Source organism: Athene cunicularia (assembly GCF_003259725.1).
Source record: "Athene cunicularia isolate RWA chromosome 2 unlocalized genomic scaffold, athCun1 chr2_part2, whole genome shotgun sequence".
Lineage (NCBI taxonomy): Eukaryota > Metazoa > Chordata > Aves > Strigiformes > Strigidae > Athene > Athene cunicularia.
This window is the reverse complement of record NW_020799096.1, coordinates 6,783,692-6,811,011: the sequence shown is the minus strand read 5'-3', so window position 1 is coordinate 6,811,011 and position 27,320 is coordinate 6,783,692. Positions and strand designations below refer to the sequence as shown.

Genomic DNA, 27,320 nt, shown 5'->3' with positions numbered 1-27,320 from the left:
AATAGTTTTCCACCACCAAATGCTAACAGCTGGTTGGTTTTGCTTCCCGACTGAAGATGCATGGTATAGTATTTTTGTTTTCCTGCTGTTGCCAAATGTTAATGGATCAGGCTCTACAAGTTTTACTTTGTAAATTCTGTTGTAATACTAATTACACTTTAACTGCATTTGTGTGAGGCTTTTCACAACTCCAGTCAAGCACCTATTACCCCATTTTGCAGATAAATAAACAGGAGAAAGTGGTTGAGGGGAGGTGCTTTGTGTTGATTTAAATGATAATGAAGATAATCAGCGCTGCTGTAAGCCGAGTATTATTCGGGCAACAGGAAGATGTAGTGGCATTCAGGAGAACAGGTTTGTAAGTTGTGCTCCCCAAGGATAAACGCTTAACCCTTTTCCTTTAGTTGAAGTAATTCAGTGCAAATACCATGGAAAATGTCATATTGTAATGACAGCAACTGCATATTGAAATTACTGTCATCTTCACTTTTCACCAGCAGTGGAAAATGTCTAAACGTTATATTTCAAGAAAGAAGGCATTTATAGCAATATTTTTCCCGATACCATTTTTTGTCATGCTGTGAGTGGACAATATTATATACAATGACAAGTTATTTCTGAACTAAGTAGAATATCATGTGATAGCTCATCTGTTTTTCCCCATCTTGAAGTACTCAGCAAAACTATCTTACCATCTTAGAAGAAGTGAATCTGCTGTTTTATTTTATTTTGAAAATTCTTTTATAATGTCTGGCAGTTGAAGTGGTATTGCCTTCATATATATGATCCATAATGTTTACATTTTGGCATAAAAGCTGAAGCAAGTGGTACAAAACATGAAGAGACCTGAAGAGTTAATAAAATAACAGTTGGCAGTTATGTTTGTGTGGAAATAATTATATACTGCATTTTTAATTGCATAAAATCAATGTATTGTTTTTCATTAATACAGTAGGCTTGCTGGTCATATAGGGATTAATGTCTTGTGTGGTATAAACCTGAAATTTTCTTTTTTACCATGTATCATGTGATATGATGGGGATCAGTTTCAAAAATACCTTAAGAATATGCTCTAAACAGAATCTTTTCTATGATTGTACCAGATAGATTAATCCTGTTGCCATATGGACTTGAAATTGCCCTGGGTATTCAAAAGAAAAATCTAGATAAATGATAACTCATTTAATACTCTGTGGTTTGTGTTTATGGAAAACAGAATTCCTTGGGATCTTCTAAAAGAAAACAAGAGTGTGCCAAAGGTAATTTCGGTGTTGAGTGTTCATGGATGGTGAAATTATACTTAACAGACGTTTGTAATTTTTGCAGGTAATAGCTCTAGCAGATGCAGCAGCAGAAAATCAAGCCAACATGTTCCAGGCATTCACAAAGTTGAAAAGCGCCACCCATCTGGTGATTATGCTGATTAGTCTGTGGCAGAAGCTCAGCACTGATCAAGTTGCTATTCTGGAAGCTACGTTTTTGCCACTAGCAGAAGATACACAAGAGCTGGTAAGAATCTATTAAGAGCTGCTCGAAAAATGCTCATTTAAGTGCTTACATTTGCATATTTCCCCATACACTTTGTTGAAGTGTCATTTGAAGTGATTTAGTAGCCTTATTAAGTAAGTGTTTACAAACTGCATTGATTTCACAGGAAAGTGGGAAAGTAAGAGTAGATTATAGAATGTTTCATTAAAAGATATGGATGACACCGGTTAATTCCTGCTTAATCCTTCCTTATCAAACCAAGTAAGAGTGTCTCACATAAGTTTAGCTGGTTTTAGCTAAACAGTTTAGCTGTCCAGGTGTCAGCACAAACAGAATAGCTCCAATTTTTTGAAGACTAATATAATATCATTCTATTATAATGTACATACATGTATACTTGCATGCACACATTCAAATAGAACTATGAAGTACAGACACATACACATACTAATACACTATATGTAATCTATTAAGCATTTGCCATACTTGTCTTCAATGTTTGCACATTGGTTGATATAATGGATGAAAGTTATACAAAGAAAATACTGTGAAGAGATAATGTATTCTTCAAACCATGCTCTGGATAATTCTGCATTGTGTTAATATCTTGCAAATTCTGCTCTGATTTAGTGAGTGTGACTATGTCAGTTTGTATGCAAAATTTGCAGAATGGTCTGTAAAGAAAAATAATGCTGGATTCCATTCTTGCCTAAGGTCCCCACTTAAACATTGCTTTTTAGTTGGATTAAGTTCTAAACTTAATTAGAGTTGATCTCCAGCTAGTTTCAAGTTCAGCCTTCTTGCTGAGTTCTAGAATAAAGTACTTAAAGATAGTGTGCCACAGTTAGAAGAGAAATAAATTGTGACATTAATATGTCTCAACAGTTTATTTTAGGTATCTGAACTATAAAGTATACTGCTACCTTTCACAAATGACTTCTATGGAATAAAAAATAAGAATAATCTAAGTTCGCGTTAGTTTTCATTTTCATGCTCTGCACAGGGTTTTTGCAGTGTACAGTGAATCCAGGGTTTGGTACATACCCAGAATACTTAGAATGGTTTGTGGCCATTTAGGAAGCTTGTGCTGGCTGCCAAGTGAATCTAGGATCATCTGCAATTTCCGTCTGGTGGAAAAAAGGTTTTTGGCATTTTACATGATATTGACCCATAGCAGGCAAAGCAAAGTAGTTTTGTTGAGATTTGTTTTGGATTTTGTCCTTATTTAAACTTGAAAAATCAAACTGCACCACCAAGGAGTATGCATTCCCACGAATAGAATTGAAAGAAAGTTCATATGTATCTCATAAAAGCCCAAACAACCATTTTTTTACATGACACACTTTTTTTTTTTTTTTCCATCAGGAATTGCATTGCTTTGACACATGTTTTGATATAACACGGTGAAATCTGTTGCTTATCCTATATACTGAAGTGATATCCTGTATTATATCTTGATGTGGTTTTGATATAGTAGTTAACAGTGTTCCATGTTACAGCTGTAAGACTTCACATAAATATTGTAAGGATGTACATCCTGCAGAGCAGCCAGGATGAAAAATGTAAATCGACAATAACTGGAGGTGGAAATGGAAATGAAACCTTTACAAAATACTGAAATGCGTGCCATATTGAAGTTGTTATGGCACCACAGAAATCTGAATGCAATTTAAGGAGAAGTTTAGTCAGGAAAGAGGGAAATCTGACATACCAATGAGGTTTACAGACAGAAGCTCCTAGCGAGTGTTCAGGTTTCCTTGTGAACGGTTGAGTGGAACACTGACAAAAGAAAAGACTGAAGAATTTTCATTTACTCTTCAAACAATTCTGTACAATGGTTTGTTAGTATTTTTATTTGGATGGAATGTGTTAGAAGACAGTTTGGATGCAGTCTGCATCTCTGGAAAATTTTCTGCTTTGTGAGCATTAAACTATGGAAGTGTTTTTTTAGTATAAGGGAAATGTTTATAATATACTGTTACCGTAAAAAGAAATGCTTCTCTGACCGTAACATCAACATGATTCTCATACATGCCATTCTATTTGGAACAGATTGCATCTTGTTTTCTAGACCTGGCAATCACTTCAGTTAGATATTTAGTAAATACTGAAGTCACGTTTTGTGTTCCCATTGTCACCATTTTTTTCTCAGACTGCTAAATGGTTTCTGTTGCTGCAAACTTTTGTCTAAGAATGTGTAAAATTTGGTTTTTCTTGTCTACAAAGATATAACAGAAGTAATACTGCAAACTTGCAGATTTTCTGGGAATAACAGATATTTGGCATTTTATTTCCTGCAGTAAACGTCTAACTAGCACCTAAATAGTATTGCTTGATTGACTAAAAAGGCTGCTCTTTTTTTAGTATTGGAAATACAAGGACGTTCCCTTTTTTCAGTCTTTCTTTCATGAATTCTGCACAGTCTGAGGAGTATAACCCCAGAAATTGAATGACATCTCTTAGGTCTCTGTTTTTGACCAGTGGAATAAATGAGGTAATCCTTCATTTAATGAAACCATTGAGAAAGTGATGCCAAAACTGAATAAAAGTTAATCTTATTCGCACAGAAGTTAGATGCAGTTTTGTCCGATGTACTTTGTTACTGTTGGACTAAAATTAATCCCATATTAAAAATACAGAATTCTATATTGTCAGTATTTCAGAGCATGGTATCACAGCTCTGTGCAAACCGTACTTTAAAATGTATACTGATTTTGAGTCCTGTCTTTTGCTACCTGTTTAAATATATGGTACAAAACTATTTTAGAGTGCTTTTGGAGACATGGATCCATGATTGCCATAACAATATTAGTGATTTATCAGAGATTTTATTATGCAATTCATTTTTTGCAGGACAGTTGGTGACTGTTCTGCAAGACTATAATATTTGTTATTGGCTAATAACACAGGGAGTGACAACAATTTGAAGTACTATGAAGTCTGAAAAATGGAAAAAGCAAAGAACATTTTAAAGGATGTTTTTCAGTGATTATACTTTAGCAAGCTGAGTTGTCTGGATGGAAAAAGAGATTTGAAAAATGCTGAGTTTATGATAAAGCATGTGTTTACAATAGGAAATCCTTTTGGGAAAGGAGGAAATTTGTCCAGGCTAATTTAAAGGGTTCAAAGGGTTCATGCTACATGGGATAGTTTTGATATAAAGGTTGCATGGTGTCTGGATTGACTGATGGCTCATATGTCTCATCATTGAGCTATTAATTCTTTCTTTGTTTAAGATATTACAAAGGGAAAAAACATCTGTCAATACTGACATTAACTTTAGGACTGATGGAGGGCCCTCAGCAGTATAGCCTTCAATAGTAACTTTACTGAAGAATAAATATTTTCGTAGTGCTCGTGATGTTACCAAATAACGACATACAGGTACTTCGTTGATCAGAATCATCCATTTGTTGTTATAGTCACATTTGTGATACTACAGTTAACAGTAATAGCTATGAACTGGCATCAAGGAAGTACATTTTAATCTCCTTTTATTTATGTTTGGAATCGTACCAATCAAGTAAATGTCTGTATTCAATCTTAATTTCTTACTAAAGTTGTAATTTGGCAGAAAAAAATGCCTGAGGGAGAAATGCATATTTTTAAGTGACTCTGTGATCTAGTGTGATTAACTTAAGTTAGTGACTATAAATTTACTACTTTACAGTGTTGATTAGATAAAGTACAAAAATATACTTTAAGGCAGTGATGAAAAAGACATGGTGTCAGAAGAAAGTCTTGAAGTGCCTAGTAAGAGTCATAGGAGTTCCTATCAAAAGGGCTTGTGCTTTCTGTAAGATCATCTGAATCGAAATGAATGGGAAACACTAGATAGCCTGCTAGGTTTTATGCACGATAGCAGATGGGTTTTATTGTAAAGTTCTTGAGTAACATAGAAAATAGCCTTTTGTGGAAAGAATCCTTTACTGAGTGAAAGTTCTCAAGATTAAAGATAAAGTTATTTCTGTAATTCCAGGAGGCTTAATTCTGTCCAGACTGACAGTGGCCAACTTCTACTTGATTTTTTCCATTAATGTTTAGTATTTTTGAAGCTTTGAGATAATAATTACATCTTTGGTGAGATAAATTTTTATGAGCTCTAATTCTTACAATTTATTGGAACTGTTGCTTTTCACTAATTCTTGTGATTGGTTAGAATATAATCCAACCTAGGTCTTAATCACAGTAAAATACATCTGGAATTAGTTTTTTGTGATATATATTCTCTGTACTCTGCTTGTCGTTTTAACCACTTTTTAAATGCAAAGCTCCAACTGAGTAACAGACTGAAATATTTTAAAATAGGCTGAAATATTTGATATTTTATTGCTTGCCATAGGCCAATACAAATTATCTTCTTGTATTTTGTAATTTTAAATTTCTTAAACAGAATCAAAAAAACCCCCAAACACAACAAACCAACAAAAACCCCAAAACTACCACAAGACAGTAACTTGGAACCAGTATTCCATACGGTTGTATTGTTTATTTCTCTGAACAGACACGTTAATAGCATATACACACACCCCACCTACCCCTTCTTCTTTCTAGAAACAAAATGGATAATACAGCTGGAAAAAAGTAGTTTTAGATGGAGGGACACATGAAATTTTTGGGTTTGGGTTTTTTTTTCCGTCTGAGAAAAATACATTAAAATATGTTGACTATCTTTTTTCATAAATCAAAAGTAATAAAAAATTATTCCTTCTATTCGAATCAACGCCATGCAACAGAACCATTCAGAAAGACTTTTCTGGTACAGTCAAGCGTCTAAGTCCAGTAGAAGTCAAAAGAAAAGAAAGTCAGTGGGTTTTATACCTTTAATCACCAAAATAAAATGAAGGGGCTTTAAGCTTTTTCTGGTAAAAACCCTTTTTCAGTAGAAAAGGTCAGCCTCAATCTGAAGTTCAGTTTTGGTTAAGGGCAACATAAAATTGTCAAGTGGAGGAAAGGTGAAGCTAAAAGAATGAGATGCCCACTCTTCCCTGCACAATGAAGGTCCAGTGAGAGGGAGGGAGGGTAAAAATGGAGTAGTAGTGCCTCGATCCTGTCATTGTCCTTTGTCCTCCATTTATATGTCCTCCGTGTATATGTGACCCAGCTGGAGAATAAGAGAAGTAATATCATGGCTCAAGTACCAGCCTTCTTTGATTTTATGTTTTGATATGGAAATAAAACAATTCTGCTCAGTGCTTTGCCTGATAGCCTGGTTTCTAGAGGACCAGAGTACACAGGAGACAACTAGAGTACTTGGAGAGAAGGACGTGTGGTTGTAAAGCCACTAAGTTCCTGCAAATTGATGTGTAACCACTTCTGCTTTATTTGTGATCTCTTATAATAAAAGCAGGGTTTCAAAGTGATTGATCAGTCAAATGAAACATCAAATATTTGTGGTAAGTAATTTTGGGGAAAGAAGGAATTTGAAGAGTGAGGTGGTGGTCTCGCCACTACTTCAAACACTATCACAGTGCCTTTAAATGTTTATGAATCATACTCTTCCTGCAGTTAATTGTATGTACTGAGAAGATAGTGAGTTATGGCAGACATAGCAAGTTGGAGGCAACTTACACCCCTGTCTAATGATCATCTGTAGTTGAACTCGTCTGATTCTTCACAGTGAATTCTGTGGGTGGAACAGAAAAGTGACGATGCTTTGCTGGTCTGAGAATAAAAGGCTTAGTTGTGGTCTGTTTAAACTTTTTTGTGTATTAATGAAAATCTATAATATATTAATATGTCTTTATCTGATGCTTTCCACTTCAAAGGACTAGCAGAAGAAGCTATGACCAATTGTATTGTTTGTTTGTTTGGTTTTTTTTTTTTTTTTTTTTTTTTTTTTTTTTTTTTTTTTTTTTTTTCTTTTGTCATTGCAGTTTTTGCAGTGGCTGGTAAGAAGGGGACATAAGATTTTATTTTTTAAAAGGCTCACTTCTGGTGGTTGGTAATAGTACTGCTTTTCAAAAAAGAAAGCGTTCTCTTTTTATTCCAGATGGCATAAAATTAGTTTAAACAAAATTATGCAGAAACAGGTTTGGATGTGCATTATGAATTGTAAAAGTTCTAAGGACAGAAAGAATCATTGTATTGTTGTCATGTTTAGTTGTATTCCCTGGAACTTGTATCAAGCTTAGAACAAGCATTCAGCCTTGGTATAAACCTTGTGCTAATGGAGAATCTGACACATCTGTTGGTTAGATGTATTTTAAAAAAATGTTTTTAGAATTAATTTTGTAGTTAACTTGAGCTATCACCTTATTTATTCTGCCGGTGTTAAAGATGCTGAAGTTAATCTTCAGTGCGCTGTCTTTGTTGTGAGCAGAAGTCTATTCAGGGATCTTATTTCTTGGTGTAAATTAGTCAAGGCAAAACTGTGTTCTGCTGTGATTAGTTTGTCTCCAGCATATATTACCTTCTTTAAAACTAACTTGGATATCCTGCGAAGTATTGCAGTTGTCCCAAGAGACATGGCCTTTGTTTGATAGATTAAATAAGCTTCTGTTATCAGACATCTTTCTCTATGTAATATTGTGATGGGGACCTCTAAACTTTCTCTTTGTTAGGGTAGTGTAATCTGTCTAGTTCAAGTACAAAGAGAAGTAAAATATTTTGGTGTAGTAATAATTACTGAATATGTGGTGCATACCAGGAGCTCAGATCAGTTGCCTAAACTGCTTAATGACAAGATGGTGCATTACAGTGATTACGGCAGTGTTGTTGACCAAAGGTCTTAACGCTCAGTATATATAATCAGTGACTCTTTCTTTTGGGTTCTTATTTTAAAGAAGCTGATTGTCAGTGAATAATTCCTTTGATATTGTGTCCTAACTGAAAGTTCTGCGGACTCTTGCTAATTCAGAAGTATTGTACTAGTGGTTTAGAAATATAATGTGATTTTATGATTGATTGTTTAATTCCACTGGAATTATGTATATACTGAAAAAACTTATTTGTTTTGGCATCATTAGTATATGGCCTTCATATTACATAATAGGACAGGGTTTATAGACTGAAACATTGCAATATTTGCTGTTAGTTTTGTTTTCTGATTCTCACATCAGTTAAAAGCTATGCTACTTTTAATCCAAACACTGTAATGCTCTGTTAGTATCTGATTAAAAAAAGCCAACCATGTGTCATGACATTTTCTTAGAAACTAAGATAGAGGTGCTCCCCATAATTTGATGAAGCTCTCTATTTCTAATGGACATATGACTTAATGATATGCAGCTAAAATCATCATTTCCCTCAAATCTGACGGTTTGAAATGTTTCTGAGAGGGTGTATCAGATCTAATCACCAAACTATCCAATCTTTGTTCTTGGGGGCATGAGGGGAACCAGTTGTGGTATCACTGCTTTTGGTTCTGAAGTTGTTCTTGGTTCTAAATTGTAATCCTAATGTAATATTTTTTGGTAGTTTATTAGATGACCTATGGCTATTGTTCACACATTGTGGTGGTGTGTAGTCTGTCTACTGGAATGTGCAGAGGTATTGCTAGGTAGAGTGAGAAGATGTCACGTAAATCTTTCATCTTGTCAAAAGGTCCCAGAAAAAACTTACTGGCTTTTTCTACCATGATTTTCCACGACCGTGGAACTACCATGCGTAGCCATTTTTTTTATATGGAAGTTTTTCATTTTAGTTAATGGTAAAATGCTTTATCTTAAATCCTAAATTAAGAATTATAATCCGCTGTTCTCTCATATCTGCCCAGTTGGTGATAGACTCACTTTATATTAGGACAGACCAATTCAAATTAAAGGAACATAAAGATGCATAATTTATTTCCACCATCTTTTCCTGGCTTCTTTTCAATGAAGAGAGTTTGATATAGCCAAAATACGGTTTTGATACCTCAGGTCATAAAACAAGGCTGTACAAACAATCAAGGAGTGGATGATCTTTGCCCAAGCTACTGTCTCAAGCAAAAAAACTAGTAATTTTAGCATAAGCTTGAAAATTGGCTATTCAAGTAAGCATGCAAGTCCAGTTTGCCACTATCCATATTGTCCCAACCTGTGCGTTTTGGGAGAATAGAAATTCCACAAACTGAAGCAACAGAGCTGAATTTGAAGTTAGTGGTGATCTAATGTACTGTGAGAATTTAAATATGAAACAAACTTTTTGTCAAGCTGTGTTTTTTTTCAGAGCTAAAATATTTGAGTGGGCATGATTCCATATTTCACAGCTTTTGGAAACACAAACTCATTTGTCAGGCTTTCATAGTGTCTTATATTGGTAATCTATTAAAGGGTATTGTAATAAGAGAAGTTCCTCCCCAAGTGTATTACTGACATGAAAATAAAATATGGGCTAGGATGCCGTGAGATGTCTCAAGAAACTTTTTTTAGCTTATGTTTTATCTACTCTTTTTTTTTTTTTTTTTTTTTTTTTTTTATTATCTTGCTGAAACTCACTGAAGTTACAGACCTCATGTATGGCAGACCTGCTGTTGAATGTATAGCATTCTTCAGCAAGATGCCCACAGACAGCTTTAACAGCATCTGCAAAACCCAAACAACACCTCAGTTTTCCTAGCTAACTGGTGAAAAGTTCTTGAGGAAGAGAAAGATGAAGTGTTAGATGATTTCAGTGCTAAAAAGCAGAACAGACAGCTGAAGCTGGCAACAAAGAGACCAAACCACTCTGTTCATGTAGTGAATACAAGAGTTTGTTTCATCAGTTCCCAGAAAGGGTTCAATGGTTGTAGGAAGTCCAGTTAAAAAGAAAATTAAGGTGACAAAAAGACCTCAAAAATTCAGGATTCAGGAATGGCTTCTACAGAAACCCATGATGTGTGTGAACTTTCATGATTCCACACAGGATGTATTTGTATTACAACAAACAAGCATTACTAGAGGAGTAACTACAATCAGATAATTAGAATGTATCTGTTGAAAAACATGCCTTCTTCTCTGATTCTCACCCACTCTGCCTTAAAGATCTTCATGATTTTCACTGTTGCCCAGAAATAAATTATTGAATAAAATAAAAAAAAAGTGCCAGGACACACTCTATATTGGTCCGATTTTGGGATACAAGACAATTTGAAAGAGGAGTTGGGCAATATAGATATAGTATTTGTCAATAAGAAAACTACTGATCTAGTTTAATTCTGACCTAATTCTAGCCTAATTTTGAAGTTTTCTCTGCAAATTATAAATGTCTGATCCTCAAGGATGCAGCCTGTGTGGAAATTTGGCTACAACAACCAGAGATTAATTAAATTTTAATGGAAGAGCTTATGAAACCACTGTCTATAGTCATTCTCATATATCATGTTTTGGTGAAGCATGCACTTTCCTGCATGCGGAAGCATGGAAGAGTTAGTCAGCTGTAGAAATATTATGATCCCTACCTGGAGGAATTCTTTCTTACTGGTGATACACTCTCTAATCATGTTATCAGTTGTTTCATTAATACATGAAACCCTACAACTGCTAATAATCATAATTTGTGAGCAGGACTTCTGAATTGGACTTGAAAAATACATTAAAATCCTGAATGATAGAGGCCATAATCATGATGGAACGCAGCTTTCAGAACCTTTGTTTAGTAATGCTCAGTTTGCTAGATTCCTGAAACACCCACTCTAATACTACTACATTATGATTTTTCCAGAAGATTCTTGGTAAAATATTACTTTAGGATCACCTTTCCTAAAAGACAAATACTGCATATTCTATAAGACAGCTTTAAAGATACTATTTTGATTTCTAAGCCATATGCATTTTTAGTTTTCCTTCCATACCTGAAGACATTATAGAGAGAGGTTTTGACAAATCTTGATTTAACGTTAAATGCCCATAGAATAGAATCCTCCAAAACCTAGTAGTTTTACATTTAGTGCAGAAGTGTTTAGTGGTTTGTGAATTACACTTCAGAGGACAAAAATACCAGAGAAAGATTGAATTTTTAAATGTCAAGTGTACTTCTCAGGAAAGAATCTGTCATATAGATTTCTCTCAGGTGAAGTTGCCATAGGATATCAATATACGTTTACCAACCAGGACTCAAATTGAGAAGTTCTTGTAGAGAGTTGTTTATGCTGATTGGAGTTTCTATTAAATAAATATTTTTACATTGAACAGGTATAAAGTTGCTGTTTCTGTTGTTGCTGGCAATTACAGCACATCTGTGCAGAAATGGCAAGTGTATATGTGAGAGACTTAAAAAAACCCCAAGTTATTCACAGAGGTTTTTTTTCTAAAGCCAATATTTGCAGTCTACTATCTCAAAATGTGAGATTAATGTTTAAATTAGATGTTGTGAAGTAGCTTGGAAATAGTTGCTAGCATGAATTCTTATTGTTAAATAACTGCACAAATCTATTGTGCTGTGCTCACACTAGTTCAATAAATATTGTAAAGAGATCTCATACAGTTTCCTGTATGTCTGTAATTCTGTCTGTACTCTTTATTTGTTGTTTTTTTATAGACTGTTTAATCTTTTATACCTTAGATACCTGTTGTATCAGGATCCTCACAGAGCTTGATTATTCAAGAGATGATATATTGTGGTCAGACTTATCAAGATGTTACCTTGTACTTCCCTGGGTTTTGCATTTGTGTTTTATCCCTTGTGTTTTAAGTAAATTGTCATTTGTTTGAAGTAGGTAAGTATGCCTAAGTGCAAATGCTTAATAAGATTTAAATGTCTATAATGTAGCTCCTGACTATGGGTTAATACTTCAGAGTACCATCTCATGAATAAGGAGTTCTGCCTAAATTATTTTCCTTGAATTAAAGTGAAATGCATTCATCTATGTTTGAACTATTCTAGAACTGTGTATCTTATTAATTTTCTTCATTTTAGTCATTCTGTCTCTTAGCTTGTCTTGGATGTTCAGCTATATCCTCACTTTGATATTGCTTTCGTCAGTCTGCAAATTACCATTAGAATTGTACTCTTTTACATGCCAATAGAAATAAAAATCAGATCAGTTAATATTATGGATGTTATACATAATATTTGATTTAAAGGAAGATATGATTAGAGAGAGCAGGGTTAGTATAAGAATTTCAGTTGGTGTTTTTTCTGTTGTGTGCTCACTACAAATGTCCCTCTTAGGCACTTAAGAGATTTGGAATGTATTGCTTGAGTCATTTGTCTGGATTTTCATCAGACTTAAATTCCACTAGTGTGTAGGATTTTACCATTTCCCTGCTTTTTAGTTATTCCAGTTGTAAGTTTTTGTTATTTTTATAAGTGGGGAGATGTGTTTTGTTTATTTTTGTTTGTTTGTTTCTTTGTTTTGGTGGGCTTTTTTTATATAAATGAATTGTAGAAGATTCTAGAATAATCCGTGACTGGCATTTTTAGTACACTATGTTGAAGAAAACAGCTTTTATATTGTTATAAGGATAATTCTTCAACCAAGTCATGTGCATCTTAAAAAAATACATTGTCTCTTCAGACTGTTCAAAGTTTAATACATTAAGACTTCAGTAATATTTTATTGCATTTTTTCTGAGTGTTATATAGAGTCTATTTGCTTGGCTTTTGTTTTATTCAGGCTCTGTTCAAAAGGTCTCCACTGATAAATGCCTTATCAATTAATTTTAAGCAGTAATTTTTCAGGGACACTCACAAGGAAAGTTTGTCAGCTCCATTTCTGGCAGAACAGGCAAGTGTTGCATGCCGTCTTTATGGCCACTGTGGCTGTTATCTCCTGTTTGAGACAAATAGGTCAGTTAGAAATACAGAATGTGATTGAAGAATGTGGGTTAGGATAACTGGTAGCACAGTGAAAATCTGACAAAATTTGCTAATGGCCTGCGCTGGTGTTGGAGACTAGCAGTTCATTAGTCCTGGATTAGTGGATTACCAGTTTGTATGTGTAACAATAATACAATTTTTTAATAATCACTGTAAAAGTAAGGTGTTGAGACACACATTCTGGTGTTTCTTGTGGATTAGCATATACAATGCTTTCAGATATAGAAACCTCTTATTTGTTGGTTTGGATGAGCATAAATGCCAAGGCTGTCATTCAGTAAGGTGTGCTTCCAAGTACTCTAGCATTTTTGAGAGCTGATGAAATCATTATTGTGACTAAAATCCATAAATAAGATACAGCCAGGCAAATTTCTGACTTAACTGCTGTAAGAATTCCTGTAATTTGGCTTGCACCCATTTTGCATAGTTTTTGCACTATGTTTCACATTGCGTGTGAATTCTTTCGGAACTGTCTTGACTATCACTCTAGGATAAATTCGTAGGCATCTTGAAAAATGGCTGTTGCCTTAGGAATACTATTAGTAATGATCCTTTCAAAGTAAATTCAGGCTTTTTATGAGAGACTTCTTAAGATACAGAATCAAACATCTGTCTGGCTCATGAACACAATGTAGGAACAGTCTTGTTCAGGTTTGACTGATGTGCTATTAGAATGATTTACTTACACTTAAGACAAATAGTATTAATTTCTAAATCTCTAACTAAATTTTCTACAATCCATAGAGTTCTGTTAATTCCATAAACCAGTTGTTCTCAAGCTTACCTCTCAACAGTCACTTTTTTCCCCCCACCTTTCCATGTTGTCCACCTGATCCTTTCCTTACAGTGTCCTCAGCCCTACAATATTTCTGAGCTCTTACAGAAGCTGCCACTTTCTGCTCACATCTCCAGGTCTGCTCCCTATAGAGTGCTCTTTCCCCACCCAACTTACCTTCTGGTTGGAGAAACTTAACTAGCGGTGCCCTAAGTAGTACTATAATTTATTTTAATTTGATCTTCTCACAAAGATGATGCAGTTTCCTCTCTAAGACACCTTATGTGAAGGGTTTTGAATTAATTTTATTGTGCTTTAAACTTATGAAGAGATTTATCAGCAAGCACCACTGGGTACAGATTTCTGCAGGCATCTATGATTTACTTCCCTTTTTTTTTTTTGCTGTTATCTGTGTAAAACATTTTGTTACATTCTTTAATAGAGGCTTTTTTGTTGCTTAAAAATTCCAGTAACCATACTTAATGTTGGAGTAATATTGTCTTCTCATGTTTCATAAACTAAATTAGAAATAGAAGCTTTCTGTGAGCAAAGTGACTTGTTTCTTGAGCAGCAATGGAGTCATGTAGCTTAAAGATTACCTCCAGAGTTCTTAAGCCTATTTAGAGAAGGTTCATATCAGAGAATTGTTTTGCAAAGTATGAAGACTTGTAATCCTACTGGCATGTACTGTCCATCTGTGACTACCTTTCAATGAGCTCTAAGAAATTTTTTTACATCTTTCAATTTACTTTAACACGTTCTTTTATGTGTTCTCTTATTAGTTGGACAATAAACCAAATTGTTACCCTGTACTGATGTAGCTTACTGGGCATTTTTATAAAAATAAATAAATCCTAGCATGGTGGGTTGAGGTGTTCTAGAGGTGGTGGGGCAGAAGTTACTAAGATGGCGTTCAGCTAATTGCAGTGATTGCTTAGAGCTACTTTTGTACCTCTAGATTCTGGTCCTAAATAGAAGTCCATATTCTTGCAGTTTAGGAATATGCACTATATCATGCGAAATATCATAACTGCAGATTGAAGTAGCTATATTAATTCTACTTTTTCTTGCTTTTGTGGGTCTTGTGAAATGAAGTTTTTTTTCCCTGGTGATCACAAGGCACTTTACCTCGCTTGCTAAAAGGAACTGGCAGAAACAAAGCAAAATTTTAGATCTGAAGCAAAATTAAATGGCCTAATGGAGAAACAGCTATGAAAAATGTCTAACCATTTTAGAATAATGCTGTGTTATAGTGGGCTTGTATCATTAGCAATCAATTGTTGAGAATTTGACGCTCTTCTGCATTACCTAGTGTAAGATTTGAATTGGCTCTGAAAGTCTCTGTTGTTAGACTTTTGGGCAAACACTTCTTGGAGCTCTTTAACCAGGGTCAAAGGCATGGCAAAGATCTCGGTAACTTCCAATCCTGTCTGTGTATTCGGTGTAAGCACACTTTCAGGAGACAACATTCATCTCTTAACTACAGTGAAAACAATCTCCTATTTCTAAGGTTTTCTAACCATTTCCCTATCAAAAATTTTTATGACATTTAGAACAATGTTTTCCAGACTAAATCATTAAGTAATTAACTTTGTATCCTTTCAAACCTTGTAGGTAAATCTCCCAGCTAAATAATGTCTTTTAGGGTGCTGGCATTTGCACAGTTACTTTGTTCTCTTTTGTTTTCGTATAACAAGGGTATTTCTATCAGTTTGAGTGGTACAATAGTTAATTCTACTGACCTATTATTTATTTTTCTTATATTAAGCATCACAAAGTGAACTAGAGTTTATATTCATTATCATCTTATATGCAGACAAGGAAAACATTGGAAGCTTGGTAGCCTGGCAAAATTGAGTTTCCATGCATACTTGTATTAAAATAGAGGAAAAATCCTTGGGATCATCTGGTTAAAATTGTGAATAGAAATTATAATTATACTTGTGTTATGATGCAATGTAATGAACTAGTTAAAGTTTCAAACTTCACAGCACCCCCTACCTGTTCAGTTTCTGTGCTTTGGTCTGCATGTGTCTTTAAGCATTTTGTATTCAGAGCCTTTGTAGGATTTAACTCTGGTGCATTATGTGAATTTATGACAATTGCAGAGTAATAAAGGAAAGGAAATGCTGTGTCATAAAATATAAGCATTCATTCTCAACACATCCCAAGGCTCCTTTCTGTCTCCCAGTTGCATCTTTTCTTAGCTTGTGTGTGTGTGTGTGTTCTTTTTAAAGCCTGAGAACTATCTGAAAATAAATCTACTTATTTACATCTATTGCAAGTTTTTCTTACAGGACAAAATCTAGCTCACAAAGATTGCTCCAGCAAATGTCTTTTGCAAACATACATATTCAATCTAATGACGATTTTTAACTTTTCAGAATAAGGATTTGAGATAAAGTAGTTATCAGACTGTTTCTACAAAGCTATGTAGCTGTAGGACTAGTTGCTATAATCTGCTCCAGGTAAAACTTGATCAACATTAGTGGTGTCGTAATTTCAGAAGGCTTGATAATATTTTTTAAAATCTTTGCCTAAGTTTTATCCACTCTTTATATGTTTAACATAGTCTTGCAAGCTATGCTTGCAAATCATAGATTTGACTGCCCGTCCTTTCTCAATTACTCAAAGCAATCTACATCGGTTAGCTGAGACTTGCCTTGGCTGTCTGGATGTGTGTTTGCCATTAGATCGATCGGTGGTTTGTGTGTTGAAACAGTTGGTGTCTCAGAACAAATTTCAGTAAAGTCTGATATTAAACAATGTGGAGAAAGGTAGACTTTCAGTTTATTCATTATCTGCTTAAGTACAGCTTAATATTTGGTAAAATGCATTGAAGATTTTCAGTTAAAAAGCAACAAATGCATTTATTTTCCATAGAAAGGGCATGTGGTAAAACTTGTAGGTAAAATACCCTAAACTCTTTTTTGTTGTTCAAAGTGATGTGACAGAATGTGCTGTATTATTATCTGAGTGTGTCTCATTTACTAGACCTCGTCTGTGTTGGAAGCAGTTCACCTCTGTTCTAAGGGGAAACATGAGGCAAAAACACTATCCGCCAGCAATTCCAGTGTGGTGTTTGCAGCAGGAGCTGATTCTTAGTGTTTTCCAAGTGAAATCTCTTTAGTGTCTTTAGAAACCAGACTTGGTACTTTTATTTTTGTATGTTTTTGCAATGGAAACCAACCGCTGTCAACTTCTGTGCCATGTAACTAGACAGGATTTTGATTGGACCTCAGTAGGAGCAACTTAGCTTAACCAGTACTCCATCTTTCACTTAGTTAACTTCCAGTGATTTATGAATGATGCTATTGGTGGAGTCAAGGGGAATCTAAAAACTTAAGAAAATGCTTGTGGACAGTTACACAGTGTAAATCTGTTAGGTTTACTCGTAGAGATTAGATTCTTATCACATCTGACAACAGGTAGACCCTATCTCATGCTTCTCCCTATATATGCATGTCCTATGCATCTTAACAACAATATTGAAATCTTTCTCTCAGATTCTGCCTCTGTGTATGTCTAGTTGACCAGCTAAACTCTTGGGGAGTGGAGTCTTGCAGGTAGGCTACCGTGCTGTGCCTTCTAACAGGGCCTGCCCTCAAACTTCACTAGTAACCACATTACCCACTTGCATGTTGTGTCACAGGATCAGTGCCCTTTCTACAGCCTGACAGTTTATCTCCAGCGTGAAATCTCACCTGCTGAATGGGCATCCAGTTTTATTGTCTAGAATTTTAGAATAACAGTAGGTTAGTTGTTTACCCTGCAGGGAACATAATTTTGGAGGTTTCTTCATGTTTGGCAAATGGTAGAATCTAAAAATCTTCCTAAAAATTAGATACTCTAGATTAAACCTTATGCCAGAATAAGATTGTATGTATAATCATGGTCACACTCAGATATGCCATGACACTTGAGGATCCTTAATGATAATATATAGGGAATATAAGTGATGTGCACTAGTCCAATCTAGTCCTGCTAGTATCACAAATCTACATTTGGTCTTTAGACTCCTGCAGTGTACGTGATTTGTTAAAAGTGTCAGTCTCTACCTATTACCTACAAGAGAAATATACATGCGAAATATGAAGCCAAGCCTTTCCCAATGAAAAAGTTACATTGATGAATTAAGTATTTTTCATATCTATTTCAGATGACACAGTTGGTATGAAGAATTTGCATGATTTAATAATGTCTTTCTGTGAGTCTTGACTCACATTTGTTGCGGCAATGCTTGCTGGCTATAGGATGACGGGTTACTGGTATCACATTTCTGTTGAAGGTGTTCCTTTCAGACCTCAAATACATAGGATACAAGACAGAAAGCCATTAGTGAATGGCTAGAGCTATGTCTGTAGAATCATTCTTCAGTGTGGGTTATAGACAACAACACTTTCAAACATGTTTTAGCTTTTTTAACGTGTAAGAAGTGAAGAATTTTCCTTCTTCCTTCAGTTCTCCCCTTATACCAATAAAAATTGCTGACTAATGTAGTCTTATTTGCAGCCATTAATTCTTAGTTGTATAAAATTACCTCAAGCGGTTTCCATCAAGACTTTTTTTCTTTTTTTTTTCCCCATGTAGAGGTAGCTTTTGTGTACTCTTTCACTAATCATAAAGGCTAGTTTTGATTTGACTGGACTTACTAGATCAACAGTCCTTGAATTGGAGAAGATAGTTTCATGGTCTACTGAGAAAACAGTTTTAAATGGATATTAAATAGAAGAACAAGGGTTAGAAAATGTTAAGGCTATGGTACAAAGTAGAACATACCTGTGTGAGCTAAGGACAGAATACTAGCCACTTTTAATTTCCTGACTTTTGTTAGCTTGTATTTCAGTCTCTTTATTTAAATGCTCCTTTTGCCTGCATTTTTATAACTTCTTTTGAGGGATAGATTGGCCAGCTTCTCAGGTACTGTATGCTGACACCATTTAATCATGTGTTTCTTTGTCTTTTAGTAAAACTCAGATTCTTATGTTTATGTTGTCTTATTTCTCATGATTTGTAGTATAATTAGGAGTGCCTGCCTTGACTGGTTTTGATGCTTTGTACATATTAAGTTTCATTGCTCAGTATGTGGGAATGTAGACAGCATTTACCAGCTCATTAACCTCTTTAAACTGGCTGTGGAATAGATTATTTCCTGTCACCATCGCAGGTCAGTGGATGGATTACACTCCAGTGGAATCTTTCGAGAGTATTTGAAAAATGTGAAGCTACAACAGCATTGTTTGATTGGCAGGATTTTTCTAATTTACATATTTTTGGGTGGGGAAGTCTGGATAAGACAGTGCGTTGGTGTCGTTTTGAAGTCAGGAAAGGCATATGTTGACTAAGAAAATGCTGCTAGTAGATCCTATTCCTTGGCAATATGTTAATGTTTTATACACATACAGCATGCTTCAGGATACTGTTACGAACAGTGTGTTTGAATCAGGATGAGTGCATATGACTGTGTGGTCTCACTGATGTACTTGACCACTAGTAAGCATCTGTCCTGGACCTGTTTTGGGGAAGTAACATAGTCAGGAAGGGTGAATTTTGCTTCTCTGTGTTGAAAGTGGTACCCTAGCCTTCACAAAAGCCATATATATTCACAAACCTTATTTGCTTGACAGGGTTGACACTTTAAAATGTTACACTTACCCAGTCATGGAAATTTGGATAGGTAGGTGATTTTGCTGTTCAGCTGAGAGTTTTCAGTGAAGTAGAAGGCATCATATGGAAGAGCTTAAAACCTGGAAGACTCAGGTTGTTATTAATTACAGCTAGATACTTGAGTTTTCTGTTTGTTCTGCCTGAGTAATTGCCATGTTAAGAGCTACCTTGGTGTTACCTTCTGTTAGCTTAGCAGCAGATAGACCTGAGTGGTTCCAGGCTGTAGCCTCAAAACTTCTGAAGTCAGTAAAGACTGTTGCCAAAATAAGTGCCAACCAATCAGGAGTGCTGAGAGAGCAGACACTAATACTGCAGTGATTTAATATTACTTCCCTGTACATGTAAGCAGCACATATAAAACTCGCTTTGCTTATAGGTAGCTAACTTCAGACATGAGTCCTGAAGTTAGCAAACCACAAAGTCCTTCATATTAATTGCTAACTCTGTCCAGGCTCTGTAAGATTGTAATGAAAAGATATGAGCAGACTTTGTGACTAACTTACAGATTCATTAATTATAGACACTTTGCATTAATCGCATGGTCTCATCATAGAGTGTAATTTAAGATTACAGAATGCATCAAGAAGAGTCAGTTCTGCATTGCAGACTGCGTAAATAAGGTAGATGTCATATCCTAGATTTTTACACATTAACCTAATAACTTTGTCACAAATAATAAGGATTCTTACTTGAAGAAGGTCTTTGATTTGTTTTTTTCACTGAAAAACCATACTACAGGTTACAAACTTGTACCGAACTTTTAAAGGTGCTTTTCAAGGTACCTTATGAAAATAAACTTACGGCTTTTACTGAGTGTTATTTGGAGGAGTAAACACTTTATTTTGTGAAAGTATGTATACTGAATACGACACTGAATATAGCTTTTCCTCCTGAAAGCTTTTCTGTAGATAGCAGCTTGTTTTAATTTTACTGATTACTAAGCTGCTCCTCTCAAATGTTTACAGCTTCACTCTATGCGGAAAGAAATCTAAATCCTGGTTCATCAGAGCACTGACACACCTGTGCTAATGCTGTGGGTATCATAACTTGAAGTTAATTGGTCTGATATGTGGATACTGAATGTCTGCAGCTTTGGGTTGCAGTCATGGTGTTCTGTGCTATTGGCATATTGTCAGAATCATAGACAGCTATTTCAAAGAATGTATAATTCATACCATTTTTTTTTCCCCCTGGCCTTGACAATCCTCAACATGTTATATACTACATATTATATTTGTATTTACATCTCAGTTCTGTTCTTAATTCTAAATGTTGCATCCAGGAAATTCTGGTTTTCAGTTATTAATACAGCTACTGAATTTAGTGGTTATGTCACATTATTGAAATTATATTTCTCTGTCGATATTGGGAATTTGTGTTTTTTCAGGCTAAAGAAATGGGTGTTTGTCACACTTATCAACATTATTGAAATGATATATTATATATATATTGAATTTATATATTATATATAAATTATAAATATTATATATTGAAATTATCAACATTATTGAAATTATATATACTATAAGCTATATACTATATATATAGTCTATACTATAAGCTATATACTATATATCAACATTATTGAAATTATATTTCTCTGTTGATATTGGGAATTTGTGTTTTTTCAGGCTAAAGAAATGGGTGTTTGTGACACTTATCAACCCCCAAATTATATTTTATATAACTATATAATGTGAAAATTCTTAGTCCTTGATTTGTTACTTTGTTTTTATTATGCTATATCCTATTACAGTTCCCCTAGTTTTATTTTGTTTCTTTTTCTTTAATTCAGGGTTGGGAAGAAACTGTGGATGCTGCCATTTCTTACTTGTTAAGAACTTGTTTGTCAAAGAGCTCAAAGGAACAGGCCCTGACTCTCAGCAGCCAGTTGTGCATGCCCAAAGATACTAGCAGACTGAAGAAGAACATCACCCTCTTCTGTGATAGGTTGGCCAAAGGTGGTCGCCTTTCCTTAAGTACAGAATCAACCACTCAGCAAGCTGCTGTCATGCCAGGTAAGACATGAAGTGTATGTTCATAATTCAAGATACATATTTGTATATTAAAATTAAAGATTATGCACCTTTGATTGTGTTAGCTGTTTGCTTTTCACTGGTTTGGAAACCAGTGGTTGTGTTGCTGACACAATGAGTTAGTTAATCAGGTAATTTTAAATCAAAGGCGTTTGTTTTTTCTCAATTTGATCACTTATTGCTGCTCTTACAGCATATACACAGTAATGCAGCAAATGAACCTCAGATGGTCATCTTTATTCTCTGAAAGCCTTGTCACTTCTTTGCACTTTTCAATTGAATGTGTACGTGTGCATTTCTAACGTGATGGAAAAGTGAGGAGTGAAAAATCTTACTTTCTTGGTAGATAAATGATTGTGGTGCGTTACTGTATTTATGGCATATGAATATGATTAATTATGAGGTAGTGATAACACTGAATAATATGATCTGCAACTTTAGAAGGTACTAGCTGGCTGGGTGATATCTCACAGAAAGCATGAAGTTAAAAATGAAACCAGTGTAAGTAGGTGATGAAGAATATTTCTCATTTGGGAAAGGAATGTAGAGAACATTTCAGTGTTGAACAATGATTTAAATGAATGTCATGGAATAAAATTTTTTAAAAGAAATTCCATTCATGTCCTTTTCAATATTCCTACTTTTAGTAACAGTGGGAGCAAAGCCACAGTTTTTCTGTAGAGTCTGAAGGCTAGCATCTTTGTACTATTGCAAGGAATTTTCTTCCCGCCTTTTTGTTCTAGTGTGAGTCTCTTAAACATCAGATGCTCCTGCTGATTTGGAAACAGGTTTTTTTCCCAGCTTCCTGCTCTGAGTTTGAGTTGGGTGTTCATTCAGCTTCATAGCCTCCTAGACAGCATAATACCACTAATGTCTTTGGCTTCAAGGATCTCCTTCACCTACAGTAGACATCTGTAGGGAAAAGTATGTACTGTATGCACACTTCATGCTTAAAATTGGGAGTTTGTTATTTTGTTTTCATGGGTATTGTTTCTGATCAAGTTTGGAGTTGTGTTACGGCAGTATCATGATTTTCTCTATTTTGTTTTCATTACAAAGAGTAATTTAATTCCTGTTTAATATAATCTGAATGGCCTGTATAATGTTTCAGCAACTCAGAAGTCCTTGTTATTACTATGTACAGCTCTCCTTTGCATTTGCTACTTTAAATGATTCGGGAAAACAGCTGCAGACTGTGCAATGGTAGAAACTATATATATAAATTTCCTTTAGTGTTACACTATGTTTATATCTGGAAATAGACTGATGATCGCGTGAAGTGAGTCAATATGTGTCAAATTAGTTTTGCAAATGTTTGTTAGCATTCCTTTGCAAGATATGTGTTAAGGGTGTTTCATTTGTGGAACATTTGTGGACATTGTTTTTTCCTCTAAGAATTTTGAAAATGTGTAAATAGCTGCAGTTCATCTTCTTCCACCTAAGTTAATAAGGTGAATTGATTTAATAAGGAAATTCACTTCTGCCTGTTCAGTTGACTAGTGTTATTGAGTTCAGGGGACTATTCAATTTGTTTATGATTAATTCTGTTAGGAAAAGAGGAAAATTTAAAAAAAATTGTAAATAAATTAGAAGAAATCTTGCTCTTGATGAAGCATCTTGGGTAAATGATCTGGTCATAGTCTCCGTGTTGCATATATAAATACTAAAATTTTTAAAAAATGTTAAACCCACTTTTTTTCTATTACATAAGGCCAAAGTAACACCAAGGATGCATGAGTGACATGTACTAGAATAATTTTTAACATTGTGGTACAGGTAGACAGTTATAGTACCTCTCAAATAAAAATAATATAAGGCAGAAGGACATTCCAAGCAAAACATGAGATATTTGACTGTGGGCTGTTAGCCATGTTGGTGATATGTGGGACCAAGTTTACTATTTCACGTGATGAACAGTTAAAAATTAAGTACCTGTAAGGAGCTGGTTGAGACCTGGTGTACAGCAGTGTCCACCCAACATAAACTGTTTTAGCTATACTTGAACTGTCCTTTGGCCTTGATTTACATTAAAAAGAATTAAAATCTGTAAGTCAAGTACAGATTCCAAAATAAATAATTTTATTTTCAAAATTGCTGACTCTAATGTATAGCCCTTTCGAATATCAAATCACTTAAGAATCAAAATTATGACCTAGATTGTCATAATAAGGTATCACTTAAATGATAAAACTTTAATGAAACTTTCTTATTTTCACAAAGAGTTCAGCATGAAGCCTTTATCGAAGGGTCTGTAAAATATACTCATTAACTGTTGTGTGCTGGATTTGTGTGGCAGGGCTTTTGATAGCAGGGGAGGGGGCTACAGCAGTGGCCCCTGTGAGAAGCTTCTTGAAGCTCCCCCAGCTCCAAGTCAGGCCCGCCTCTGGGCAAGGCAAAGCCAGTTAGCGATGGTGGCTGCACCTCTGCGATAACGTATTTAGGAAGGTGAACCTGGGAGGAGTTGTTGGAGTTTTGTGGAGGAGTTGTGAGGAGAACATCTGTGTGAACACTGAGGTCAGTGGAAGAAAGTAGAAGAGGGAGGGGGTGGGCTGGAGCAGACCCTCCCTGCAGGTGGTGAGATGGCAGGGCCACCCCCCCTGCCACCCATGGGTGTCTATGGTGGAGCAGATGCCGATTTGCAGCCTGTGGGGCCCCATGCCAGGACAGGTGACTGTGCCCGAAGAATTCCAGGACCCTGTGGGAAGAAGGCCCCGCTGTTGCAGTTCAGTACTAGGAGGGCTGCAACACACAGGGGTGACCCGCACACCTGTGGAAGTGACTCATGTTGGAGAGAGTTTGTGGAGGACTGTCAGCTGTGAGAGGGGGACTGCGCTGGAACAGGGGAGGAATGCCAGGAGTTCCCCCGCAATGTGGAAGAAGCGGCAGGACTGACCGCACCCCTTATTCCCTGCTCCCTGTGCTGCTGGAGGGGAGGAGGTAGAGATTTTGGGAGCAAAGCTGAGCCTGGGAAGCAGGGAGGGGTGGGGAAGGTGTTTCCAGGATGTGGTAATGCTTTGCACAGTCCTGCTTTGTCTGTTATGTGTTGTTGTTAGTGTCTGTATTAAATTTGTGGGGTTTTTTTCTTCCCTTAATGAGTTTGTCTTTTGCCCATGACCATAATGGAAGACTCATCCCTCCCTGTCCTTATCTCAATTCCTGAGCCTTTTTCTTTTTTCTTTCCAGTGCTGGGGGGGGGAAGGGGGGAGTGAGCAACTGTGTAGTACTGAGTTTTCCTCTGAGCTCAAACCACAACGTGTTGAGAGAATATTCTTTTTGGAAAAGTATGGATTAATTTAAAAATAAGAAATTTCATCTTCGTTTCCAGGACAGACTCATTAGAGATTAAATGCTTCCGCCAAATGCTTAGAATAGCAGAGTATTTAAGTAGTTAGTCTCTAGCAGGATGTACTGTATGGTTTGAAACTGTGTGCAGGTTTGTCTTTGGACAGTCTGGAGAAAACTGGGAACTTTCTTGGAAGAATAAGATTTGACTTACGCTTTTGAAACATGTTTGTCTTGTCACCTGTTTGGGTTATCTCTGGCGTGGCTATCTCTACATTGGCAGGTAGTGCGGTCTGCTAGAAGCAGATCTGCAGAGGGATGTGAGGCTGACAACATGACTTGCATCTTCTGTGTGTTTCAGAGGGGGTTTGAACTGGCTCTGTTCCTGTCTGATGTGCTGATCCTCCATTAGCAGTCAGAGCTCTTTAGGTGTGTTCTTGGGATTCATCTGCCTGGTTAGATTCACCTAAAAGAAACAAGTTCATGTGCCCAAACCACTCCACAGTGCAGACAGTGGGGATAATCAAGAAATTTAGCTCACACTTGATTCCAACCAAAAATACCTGTTCAGAAAGAATGATATCTTATCACAGGAAACCAGTATGCAAAATAACTATATGCTGTTGAGTAAGGAGCTCTTCAATAATGCCTATAAAATAGAGGAACTTCTTCTCCCAGTCCTTAAAGGAGGGAACAGGAATAGGTAGAGGAAAATAAGGTAGAACTATACATGGAGATGGTGAGAATTGAATTTATATCAGGATTTATGGTTAAATATTGGTTGTAAATGTAGGGGAAAGTTCTTCAGTATGTTAAAGCTCCAAGCCAAGCCAAAGATGGTCCCATAATTGTTTGGTAATGTAGCTGTCATTAGCTTGAAGATTTTGTTCAATGCCACTTTTTCTTAAGCAAGTTCTTTTTTCTTAATGGTGGAAACTCCTTTTTCTGTAGCAACCAACTTTTAAAAAAAAAGTTTGATAGTGCCTAGGACACTTGTGGCATTGCAGCACTATAACAGTAAGCTGGATTTCTAGAAGCTGTATTTAATACGTTCAAGATGGTGAACCCCGAAATTTAGCGAAATTCCCTGAAGCCACATTGAAAAGCTGCTGATTATCTTTAAGTGTGCAACTATTTGAATGATGCCTTCAGAAAGTAGTTATGAGTATTTGTAGTTAATCCAAGAGTATATGTTAGAGGTACACCATGGTCTCTGCTGAGTCTGGTTTGGTTCATTATTTTCTTCAGTGGCTTCAGTGATGGAATATGCAGCGTAAATGTTAAATTTGTGGTTAGCAGTAGTTTTGAGCACATTAAACGTAGTAACTCTGATCTTGAGAAATTAGAGGAGGGATCTGAAGTTGGTAGGAACGTGTTCCATCGAGACAAGAGCAAAGAACTGTAGCAAGTAAGAATTGGACAAACTGAAAATTAAGAAATATTTCCTCAAGCACTGTTGCCATAGGATAGACTCCTGGGAGCTATAGCAGACCAACAACTGAATAAAAGTCAGCGATATGATCCCTTTAATGGTGAATTTCAACTTTGGGATGTAGTCATATGACTTTTAATGAGGAGATATAATAATTTATTTCTATTCTTCATGAGAGAGATTCAGTTGAAATTACAGGATAACACAATTTAAGAAAAACTTAGATTGAATAGAGTTCAGAGAAGAGCACAAAAATTATAAATGATTGAAATAATTTTGCTTTTTGTTTCTTCTGAGGGAAGAAGGAAGTTGAGGAGGGACATGATAGTTTTCCAGTACGTGAAATGTTCTTATAAGGATGATTAAATTAATCAGAGTCATTGGTTAAACATGATTATAAGACACATCAGGCTATATCATGTACTGTGTTGCCTTTGGCAATATGTAAATGGTTGGATGAGAGGAACATCGAGGGGCTTAGGGAGTGGTGCCAACCCAAAGTGTGTGTCAGTGCCAGGGAAGTGCTGAGGAAAGGTGCTGTAGACCACCCAGGTTGTCATGTATTGAGTTTAATGGGTGTGAGAATTTATAGCATAAATCCTGATGACCTGCAGTGAATTAATTCTATAGCTTTTAAAGGTCTCTTATAATATCTGTGTGTTTTTCAGGATTGCTTTGAAAACCTTAACAGTGTCAGCTGTGGCTGTTTGGAGACTTGTTGAGGTGTCAGTCTGGTATGAGCTCTGTTTGCAGTGTTGCCTCACCCATATTTTGGGTATCTCAGCTACTCTTTGCCTAGAATGGGATCCTGCTTTTCCTGTAGTAGTTCCTAGTGTGCAAATGGCACCTGTATCGTTCAACACTTTGTTCAAGCATAGCTTTTTAATTTTAAATTAGGACTTTATTTTTCTTTAAACCA

General features: G+C 35.7%; 1 protein-coding gene across 1 annotated transcript in view; it reads left to right on the top strand.

Moving 5' to 3' along the window:
- Nucleotides 1-27,320, top strand: part of BBS9 (Bardet-Biedl syndrome 9) — a 284,514-nt gene that overhangs the window by 141,098 nt on the left and 116,096 nt on the right. The window contains exons 19-20 of the mRNA XM_026843854.1: nt 1,327-1,509; nt 21,447-21,669. Coding sequence (XP_026699655.1) covers nt 1,327-1,509; nt 21,447-21,669 — 406 coding nt within the window. The remainder of the gene's footprint in view (nt 1-1,326; nt 1,510-21,446; nt 21,670-27,320) is intronic.